Raw genomic sequence first — 11,656 nt, forward strand, 5'->3', positions numbered from 1 at the left:
CCAGAGGGCAAAATTTAGCTGGTTCTGAAAGAAACCCATAGTCTTTTCCCTCCATGCTATATCGAGTTTTTGCTGCCAGAACCCTCGGGTTCGATCGGCCGAAATGTCACCCCACCTGGATTTTACTTGGTCGGGCGTGATCCTGATGAGGTATCGGGCAAAAATGTTGGGAAAAACCACTTCAAACTCGCTGGTATCCGACACGGCAATCTGATGCTTGTTGAGATTGGTAACTTTATCGACGATCGAATACTTGGTACTCGGATTGTATTTCGCGTTTGTGTACTGAAACTCCATTTTATAATATTCATCATAGATAAAATGCATTGTATCAATACAAACGTTAAAAATGGAGTTATAAACCGATTCGAGTATCCGTTGGATAACCGAGAGGGGAATATGCAAATTGCTTTAAAATCCATTACCAGAACGGTTGGATATTTCAACGTGAAAAGAAATTTATCCGTTTTTAAATATACCATCGTAGAGCATGATGACAAAGAAATTTACCAACAAGGACGGAAACTATTATCAATTACTCCGGGGTTTTATACGTGCGAAGAAATGATAAACATTTTAAAAAATAACGATGCTCTAAGTCCGTACATTGGTTATATGCTGTTGGATAGAATCACCGGTAAAATAAGGTTAAGATTTAAAGCGTCAGAGGGAAGCACCGAAAAATTTATAATATATTTCGACCCGGAGCTGGCTACATTCTTCAAACTGGATACTACGCATTTCAAGATTAGAGAAATTTACAACGGTACGTCGTATTGCCGTAACACCCCGTATAGGATGCACATTCACCTCCAAGAACTATCGAGCAAATGCACTCTTTTAGATGGGCGCGCGTCCTCTATTCTCGATACTCTTAACGTTCTGGATAAGCGACTCGGAGAAGTTGAGCCCTCTACTCGAAAAATTCTTACTTTTAAGCCCCTCCAAATGGGAATGATTCAAGGGTTTACTTTTAAAGTGACGGACGAACAAAACAAACTCGTAGATAATAGAGGTGGATACGTTACGATCGAGACTATAATTAAAAAGGTGGTGTAATTAAAAAATGGATGAAATAGCTGCAGACGTAGCGACCCCGTCGCCGGCGGTAAAACCGGTAGCGACCCCGTCGCCGGCGGTAAAACCGGTACCGCTCGAGGCGGAAAAACCGGTACCGCTCGAGGCGGAAAAATTTAGATTGAGCAAGATTAGCGAGATGCTGGATGACATTAAAAACGACGAGGTGGGACGAGAAAAACTATACAAAAAATATAAAAAGACTCAGAGCATCGTAGACTGGATCGATACCGGTCTGAATACCCTGTCTATCGTTTCCGCCGCAGGTGCAATCGGCGTTGCGAGTACGGTCGTGATGGGACCCTTGTCCATCGGACTCGGTTCGTTGGCGGCCGTCTGTTGCGGGTTAAATTACGGCGGAAAATATCTGAGCAAGTTGCTCGAGAAAAAGAGCGAAAAACACAAAACCGTGCAGATAATCTGCAAGACCAAACTGGGCACGATCGATAGCATCGTTTCCGCCGCCTTGGAGGATAACGTAATTAGCGATCAAGAGTTTAAACTGGTCCTCGAAGAATATCGCAAGTATCAAGAGATGAAGCAGGATGCGATTGCCAAGGGGAAAAGTGCAATCGACTCGCTAAAAACGAGATTGGCTCAAGATGCTGCAAGCGGGAAACGAGTCTAGATATCGTGATCGATTGATGAAATGACCTTTCGTGATGACGTCATCGGGGTCACGGAAATGACCTTTTTTGATGACATCATCGGGGTCAATTGAGTCATTTTGGTAGTCAGGAAAAAGCTGGGCCGCCTATTCTAATACACTACACATAGCATTTACAGTGTATTAAAAGTTGGACCATCTATTCTTATACACTGTGTAGTGTAATAGAATAGGGGTTTAGCATTTACAGTGTATTAGAATAGGGGGGTGGGCGGGAACTCTCACTTTACATACTACTCCATGACCTAAACAATTATTTTGAATAGAATTTATTATTTCATTAATATACTTTTTTGTAATATAAAAATAAAAATTAGTTTAAAAATTACAAATGAAGACAATAACAATATATGTATAATAGACTATCTTGTTTCTCAATCTTTTCTAATGTACAGTAATAATAATGCCCCTGTATTTTGACCATCAAAATGGACATTTGACCCTCTACTAGTTTTTGATCCAGCATGGAACCAGCAGGGCCACGCCTAAGGCGGGTGGTTATATTTCTAAGAAGAATGCCGAAAATTAGTCTTTGAATTAATCTGAATACTGTATATAACCATTGCCAATGTATTATGGTTATGCAGAAGTTAAGTTCTGTGCACATTTTTCCAAGCCATTTTCCGCGCAAATTTGAGCTAGCTTTCAAGTTATCATCCACATTCTACGACGAATAAACTGGCATTTTAGTAATGCTGTAGTAGTAGTAGTAGTAGTAGGTCCTAGATAGTTCCATGGATCTAATAATTAACATGTAAATTAATGCACTTTATTTTAAATAGTGTTGTTTGTTTGTCTAATGTTTGAAATATTATTATTATTATTATAGTCTGTATGCCTAGGCCTAAACTAGGGGCCTAGGCCTAGGTCGCGCCAGGCAGTATAGTATTCCGTATTCTCTACATACATACAGTACTGCACTAAATGCTAGGCTATGCCTACACAGGTAAGACAAGTTGGTATTAAACAAACCTATTTAATGCCACTATTAAGATCACCACTTCCAAGACTTCCTTATCCAAACCAGCAAACATAACTTTTTGAAAGATTCATTCTTCAAAAATGCCTTCGACTTAATTTATTATTATTATTGAATATTTTCGCCAGTCCTAATTTTTCAATTTTCCGCTAGTGACGACCATTCTCATCAGTTGGCTAGTGTCGTTACCAGCTCGTTACGGTTGAGTGAATCAGCTGACTCCCTGTCTAGTGCAAATTTCCGAAATAAAAACTGGGGCAAATCGTTATTTTACACATAATTGAAACATTTTCATAAGTGAAAACCCATAAATGAAAAGAACGGCCAAATTTACATTGGAATATCTAAAGTTTGACACGATTTTTTATGGGGTTACCGAATGCAAGCCTTTGAAAGTCGGTACATTTTAGGAAATTCCCTATCTTATAACACTAGCTCAAAATCCTGTAGCACCACTTTTTTTTTGGGACCCAGTTCACGAGCCTCGTTTTCGAATACCGCGCTCCAAAATCGAGTGCTGTCACCGTCGTTGTGGTCGCCCATCCCTCTATTTTAAATTAAAAATTAATCGTTTCACCCCCTCCCCCTTTAAGCTTCTTAAAGTAGCATGGAAAAGAGCAAGAATTTACCCTTTATGCAAAGGTGGTGACCGCGAAGACGAGTCAAACTACAGACCAATATCAATTTTGCCATTTTTTTCAAAAATTATGGAACGCGTTGTTTTTGATCAAATATATCCATACCTAAATTTTCACTCATTAATTTATGAAAATCAGTCTGGATTCCGGCCTAAATTTTCTACATCTAGTGCTCTTATCAATATCACTGAAGATTAGATTAATGCAATTGAAAATGGCTTGTACGTTGGATTGGTAATGATTGATCTTAAAAAGGCGTTTGATACTGTAAACACGGATATTTTAATTAATAAGCTACATGGTTTTGGATTTCATACTAATGTAATTAAATGGTTTGAGAGCTATTTAAGTAAACGAAATCATATAACATCTATAAACGGCATCTCGTCTGACATGAAATAAAGCACATGTGGTATTCCACAAGGGTCAATTCTAGGACCGATGCTTTTTATTTTATACATAAATGATTTGCCAAATTGTGTAGATAATGTTAAGATTAGCATGTACGCTGACGATACAGCACTTTACTTTACATCCAAATGTATACCTAATCTTACCACAAAAGTAAATGCCGACCTCGTTAAAATCGATGATTGGCTTGCCCAAAACAAACTTAGCTTAAATATTACCAAAACAGAATGTATGATCATTGGATCGACTCAAAAACTCAATCAAATATCAAATAATGTATGCTTCAATATAAAGGGTAAACAAATCAAAAGGGTTGTTTCATGCAAACATTTAGGTGTTATGATTAATGCCAATCTTTCATGGGACGAACATGTCCTTAGAGTAAGAAACAAGGTTCAAACAGGTTTATATTATCTCCGAAAATCCAATGATGTAATTCCACGTGATATCCAATGCATATTATATAAGTCAATCATTGCACCTCACTTCGACTATTGTAATATTATATGAGGCCAATGCATTGCATCTCTCAGGCAAAAACTCCAAGTGTTGCAAAATAGAGCAGCAAAAATAATTACAGGTGCAACTTGGTTGGAAAAATCTTGACGAAAAATTAAAATTTAATGAAGCTGTAACTATGTATAAAATATTAAACAATCAAACGCCATCTTATCTGTCAAGTCGTTTACTTAAAAAAGAATACAAATACAACATGAGGTCGCAAAATAACATTGATATTAGTGTTCCAAGAACTAAATATAAACAAAAAAGTTTTAGCTGCAGAGGTGCTGCATTGTGGAACTCTTTTGATGAAAAACTGAAAAATTCAAAATGTCTCCGCGAGTTTAAAAGAAAATTGAATGATTCCTAATTTCGAAGATGTATTGTCCCTTGCTAAATGCTGGAAGAATCATTGAAATGTTTTTGGAGTTTGCTTGCCTGTTTTATTATTTTTATTATAATTTTTGGTTTAAAAATCATTTTTTTAATTCAATAGTTTTTGTGCACGGGTTGGTAATTTGTGTGCTGTTGCGATGTTGGGCGGGTTTATTACGGGAATTTTTTTTTTTTTTTTTTGTGGCAGGGGACAATACATCTTTAAAGCTTTTATGAACTGATGGTAATGTTTGCTTACTTTCGTGTTTGTTTAAATGTGTTTTTGTTCTGAAATTCTGTGTGAGTTACCTTTTTGAATCTTATATCTTGCTGTTTTTTTATACTGTTTTGTGAGAATTCTCGTGTCCTCTGATGTTTTATTTTAAATTGAGTAGGGTTTTTTATCTGTAATTTTCAGCTGTTATTGTTGTTATTGTTTTTGTTATTAATATTGATATTATTATTAATAATATTACTGATAATATTTATTGTGATGAATTTTAACTTTTATATAATTATTGTTGTTTAACGATTTGTTGTTTTTGTTATTTTTATTATTAATATTATTATTAATTTTATTGTTGTTGTTAATTAATGAACCACGGACTCAAGGAAGAACAACTTTTTACAATTTTTCTTTGGTATTGTATTTTCTATGTTGAATTTGGGTTTTTTTGCCATGTTTAAATAAAGAAATTATTATTATATTATTATTATATATATACAGGCTTTATTTAATTTTCGTTGTCGAACCTATGAAATGGGAGAGTGTGATGAATAAATTTAAAAAAATCAGAGCAATGGAATTCAAAACTCATGGATAAATGAATACAGTTATATAAAAATGCTTTGCACAGGCCCAGGACACAAACAAGTAACAGCAATAAGGGTCTATTCTGCATACTGGGTATTTTAATTGAAAAAGATAAATAAACACCGTCGCTCGTCACATATGTTTATACAAGATTTAATATACTGTATGGTACTAATCGACAAACAATGTGATTTTCCCAAAATGTACTATTTCACAGCATGTGCTAACAATCACTATGGAGCAGATTGCCGTCAAGTATGTCATTGCGATTCAGGTGAATGTTACAGAAAGACAGGGGATTGTACATCCGGGTCATCTTGTTTGACTAATTACACAGGACCAGCGTGTCAAGGTAATATTCAGATTTTAGTTGTCATATTTTATGAGTAATAGCATATTTATTTTGTTTAAAATATAGTAATACTGTAATTACTTAAAAACAAAGCTTATTTTAATATTCCTATTAGAAATACTAATTTACATATAGGCAACAAAGGTAATTAAATATTTTAATTATACTGTACCTTGCATCCACACTAAACTTAATTCAATTGAAAAGTTAATAGCCTACCGTATTACAATAAGCATATTCTCATATTCCTATTTAGAACACTTAATTTACATATGGCTAAAAAGGTACGGCCAGGCTACATTAAAATTTCATTTGTTTAACCTCTGACCACCAATAATTTGAATGGACTTGAAGGATTTGTTTTTTAATAGAGGGTAACCCAGTTTACCAAGTAGGCACGCTGATATTCAGGAGCCCTCTTAAAAATGTGATACCTTGTAAACAAACTCACATTATGAGAATTTAGGGAGTGAAAAAGTTAAATACAATAAATAAAAACAAAGTGAATGTGTAATGACTGTCTATTATGCTTACGATTCATTTATTAATTGTGTGCAAATTGTTGATTTTCAATAAAAAAATACCTAGTCGGCCCTAAATTGAAGGGGACGCTAAGGAAATACACATGATTTCATCCTTTCTACAGAGTAAAAACATACGCTTTGAGGGAGGAGAGGTTGACCACAGTCTAGTCATATGTACTCTTTCATGAAAAAGATAAAAATATGATCTTATGTTACATACTGTATTTCTTTAAATATTTCTTTCATGGGAGAGAGGGTCAGAAAAAATCGTGTTTAAACATGATGAAAAAAATAATAAATGACTTCTAAACAAATATTTGTTATTTTTTTTTTTTTCCTTATTTTTTTTATATCAAATTGAATCGTCTTGTATTAATTTCAGTTACAATGGTTTTTTTTTTCTCGTTTTTGTAACTGTTAATGTTTATTGTGTCTTGAAATGAATAAAAAAAAAAAAAAAAATATTTGTTTATAGTCGCGTAATTTAAAACTGTTATTTTTTTTTAGTTTGTTAGGGCCGATTTTAAAAGGAATTGAGCATTTTTAAATCTACATGTAGGACAGGAATATTATCAAGTCGAATAATTCAAAATACAAGTACATGTGAACATAATTGGTAATAGTTAAAAAGTTAATTTAGACCTAACTAATACCTTTTGACTCAACATTTAAAGATAACAATGATGTCACATTTTGTTGCAGAATTACTGCCAGGCCTGTCCTGTCCATCTGGTTTCTTTGGAGTGTTGTGTAACTATCCATGTCATTGTAAAGACTCAGCTGATTGTTATCGTGATGGAAGCTGTGAAAATGGATGCCATGAAGCATGGGCTGGAGGGGACTGCAGCATAGGTAACGATATACGTCTTAAAATTTACATTTACTTGTGTTAAATCGAGCTTAAATCTCAATTTTGTGTAATTGCAATAGAATTTCCAAGATTAACCAATATATATTCTTTTCTATGAAGCTGCATGTTATACCTATTAAAATAATTCATTCAATGTATCTTTCGCCACCCCAGGGGCGGATCCAGAGATGTTCAAAAGTAGGGGCCGAAAGTGGGGCAAATCGAGATAACACTTCCCTGGGGGGTCCAGTGCATTCTCAGCGAATTTTTTGTGTTCTAGACGCCCAAAAATAAACTCTGAGGCGTTTTTGGCGGTCATTTGTTTATTTTTCTTTCTTCTTTTTTTTTTCTTTTTTTTTAACCTTCCTAAAGGGTGTGGGGGGTGGCCAAATTCCCCCTGCACCCTAATTATATTTAAAATATATATTTATAATGAGTTATTATTATTAGCACTACCTTACAGCTGCAAACCGCCAACACAATTGAATCAAACAGCAACCACCCTAAAGATTGCCGCCTGCAGCTGGGATCCAGTTCAAGACTTTGGAACAGGGACTATTACTGGATGTAAGCTATGGTATAAAACATCACAGACAAGTACGTTCACTACAGTTAATAATACTGAAAATGGTGTATATATCATCGACAATCTTACACTACACACAACTGTTGAATTCTACACACAACACTCAAGATTAGTTGGCGGCGTAGAAACCGATGGACCACCTAGTGAACATGGATCAGCAGAGACTATATGCACAAGTAAGACCAATTACTTTCTGATCATATAATTATTGCCTTTTCCCGAATTAGCGGAAAAAGCGATTCAGGTGAATGTGACAAAAAGACGGGGAATTGTACATCCGGGTCATCTTGTTCGATTGATTACATGGGACAAGGGTGCCAAAGTAATATTCAGATTTTTTAACCTGATTTTTTAATCTGATTTTTATTCAGATTTTTTAACACTGATTAAGTCAGTGTTTTTGTTCAAATGTTCATGACATGTGCAACTGCATAGAGAGATTTTTTTTCATTTTTTTATCATCCAATGCTAATAAGACATTGCTGATATGAGTAATTGCTCAAGATTTGAAGTGTTCCTCCTATTACTGGCTATAGGCAGTGTAGATCATTAGCCATTGAAAACGTCGTCTTATAAAGTGTTGTACACTAGTTAGTTACAATCATTTATGTTTTAAGTGATAGGGGCCTATTAGAATAAGACATTTCTAATTTCTTCAGTTTACATTATAATCGATCACAGTTTAAACAATAAAGATAACAGACCCAGTACATAGCGACGGCCGTGCCCTAGGCCAACATTCCTGAGTGTGTAATTCGCGAACGCTGGTGGACCTAGCTATAGACCGACTGCTAAAGAAAGGATCATCAATATTTTACTATTTCTTCAGAATAAAGATCAAAATATTGAAGGTACATCGACATTCAAAGTAAGGCACGCTGGCCTAAATAAAATCTGCCATGCCTATCATCTGTATATGCTGCTAGCGCACCGCTCTCCACGGCGGAATGTTTACCTCACATTTTTGCTAGCCGTTGGCATTAGGCCTGTGTGGAAAGATGTATTCTCCTCTACAGTAGGTCCTCCGAATCGAGAGACATATACTGTATTGTTGTTGAAAATTTAACATAGTAATTTAAAACAAATCTGAAATCTGCTTTATTCGTTATAAAATAATTATAACGAGGGAGATAACTGATTAAAATGCGTTGTCATCTTTAACTCAAGCAAATCTCAAGAGGATGATCAACCACATGTGGGTGCGAGTATTGGGAGATTTGGAACGGTCCGATTTGGAACGGGGTATAATTTGTTTTTTAGTACGACGCCTGTAGATTTGAGAAATTATTCATCATTTCTGATACTAACATGCGTCGAAATATTAATCCCAACACGATGGCGTGCATTTTCATACTTATTATACTGTACTATCTTAAAGGCATATTGTACGAGAAATTTTCACCAAGTAAACAATGGACTTGTTTCCGGGCTTGTTTATTCAAGATTCCAGTTAATTTTGGTATAAAATAACTAGTTTTATGCATAAAATCCACGTAAATTCAAATAATAAAGGTTGTTTTATCAAATGTATATGTTTATGCTTTAGTTGCATTCAATAAAATCAGCCTATTGGTACTCGTGCTTCATAGAGTTGCTAGTCTTACAATACAGACATTTTATGCCGTTCAACTTAACAAACTGGAAGGCTAGCTGTGCGCCAAAAGTTACTACAGCTGGTATTTACAGACTATATGAATGCAAATTTGTGTTGTATACATACCGTGAACCAGGCCCGGGATTTATCAATCTCAGCTTAGCAAATGTCTTAAGTCAAAAAAGTTAAGATGTCCCTAATAAATATATTAAGCTGATTTATTACCCACTCTTAACAAAATCTTGGCTTAAAAATCGTCTTAGATGGCGCCAACGTACAATCGACTTTCTAATTTTAAGCAATTTTTAAGATAAGCAATATGGATAAATTTGACTTAAGCAAAAAAATGGACTTAAGACGAATTAAGCTGATTTCTAGTTTGATAAATCTGGCCCCAGGACTTAGGCTAGGCCTATAAGATTCATCGTTATTACAGATATAGAAATTTCATTTTACTTTCTAAGATGAGGAGCATTTTTTAATCGGGTGACATGTCTAAAAATCGCGATTCACTGCCTCAAATGTTGTTAATTTCTTAACTGAAATTCCTCAACAAATGGAGCAATTTGGGATTTGGGAGTTTTTCAAGTTTGTTACAATTAAAAATACTTTTTTTGAAATGTTATATTTTAACGGTAATATTATTGTGTAAATTGTTTCCTTGTTTTGAATCCCCTTCCAGACCCAGTCAGGAGGTCTAGTAAGCACCATTAACTACTGATTTTATTCAGTGTAATCCTTGGCAGCCTGCTGAGTTTATCAGGGATTAGTAGATCTTGAATGGTTGTTATGTAACATCCGGCGTTTGGCCTCAAACTCCGGGTGTATTGGCAAAAAAGCTCTATGGAGTTGTACATGTAATGTTTGACTTTTCTTGCATTAGCCATTGGTTTGTTTGATTTGTTTTTTCTTCTATCCTATTTTTTGAAAATTTTTGCACAGGATTTTCTGCACGACACTTCAGTCATTTCCGTGCTTGAAGAGCAAATATTGGTCTATACATATTAAATATGACGTCATTCTATATGTTTAGAATTTTATTAAAAACGGCTAATTGAAGTTTTGAACTAACGCAATTTAGCAAAACAATAAGCATTTCTCCAGCTAGGTTGAACACAAAGTGAATGCCGCCAATGGGACCATGTATGTGTCGAAATCTTGATATATGCTGCTGTGTTCTAGTTTCTCATAATGATTGTTTCATGTTACAGAAAACATTATAGGTTTTAGTAATGTGTAGGCCTATAATAGTTTTTGTTTTCATTTCATAAGCTATAAGCACATGCAGCATAATAGCTATTGTATAAACTTAGGAGTTATTGTGCTACCATTATATTATAATTACATTTTTATTAAAGCCTCAATAATTATAAATACTGTACAATATTTCTTTTTTAAAGAGCCTTTAGAAGAGCCAGAAATAGAATCGACAACAGTTAAAGGTAATGAGATTATCTTAAAATTGAAGGTAAGTATATGCCTATTTCAATTACTGTACAATGATTCCAATTTTGATCCTTGCCTATTCTCACAATTAATCAAAACAACTACTGTAATTAACAATAAGTAATTTTAAATTAAGATATTAAAGACATTTTATAAAGGCTTTCGCCTATATTTTTTCTAATAGCCTGTATCAAATGCTCCCGAGCAAATCCAATGCGATGATATACTTCGTTATCAAGTGCGACACCAAAACAAAAATGGAAATGAACATGACATTGTCAACACAACGGATGGCTTACAAACAGAAGTCAACATTTCAGGATTATCACCAGGATGTGTTTTTTATCACGTCGACTCTAGAGTTGTTAATAATGCAGAAATTACTGGAGATTGGGGAAAGCCAATATCGGTACAATCAGCGCCCTCAGGTTAATGTCTGTCTCTTATACACATCTATGTGTATAAGAGACAGACATTTACTTGTGTTAAATTGAGCTTAAATCTCAATTTTGTATAATTGCAATAGAATTTCCAAGATTAACCAACATATATTCTTTTCTATGAAGCCGCATGTTATACCTATAAATAATTCATTCAATGTATCTTTCGCCACCCCAGGGGCGGATACAGAGATGTCCAAAAATGGGGCCGGAAGTGGTGCAGATCGAGATAACACTTTCATGAGGGGTCCAGTGCATTCCCCGCAAACTTTTTGTGTTCTACACGCCCTAAAATAACCTCTGAGGCATTTTGGCGATCATTTGTTTCTTTTTCTTTCTTTCTTCTTTTTTTTCTTTTTTTTTAACCTTCCTAAAGGAGGGGGTGGGGGTGGGGGTGGGGGC

General features: G+C 34.8%; 1 protein-coding gene across 1 annotated transcript in view; it reads left to right on the top strand.

Moving 5' to 3' along the window:
* Window positions 1-11,656, top strand: part of LOC117109366 (tenascin-like) — a gene marked incomplete at its 3' end in the record, with an annotated part of 41,353 nt that overhangs the window by 25,681 nt on the left and 4,016 nt on the right. The window contains exons 6-10 of the mRNA XM_033251677.1: window positions 5,680-5,814; window positions 7,041-7,190; window positions 7,639-7,950; window positions 10,769-10,836; window positions 10,999-11,242. Of these exons, the coding sequence (XP_033107568.1) occupies window positions 5,680-5,814; window positions 7,041-7,190; window positions 7,639-7,950; window positions 10,769-10,836; window positions 10,999-11,242 (909 nt within the window). The remainder of the gene's footprint in view (window positions 1-5,679; window positions 5,815-7,040; window positions 7,191-7,638; window positions 7,951-10,768; window positions 10,837-10,998; window positions 11,243-11,656) is intronic.

This window comes from Anneissia japonica, unplaced genomic scaffold (genome assembly GCF_011630105.1).
Source record: "Anneissia japonica isolate Jap-2015-1 unplaced genomic scaffold, ASM1163010v1 scaffold17858_len82487_cov107, whole genome shotgun sequence".
Lineage (NCBI taxonomy): Eukaryota > Metazoa > Echinodermata > Crinoidea > Comatulida > Comatulidae > Anneissia > Anneissia japonica.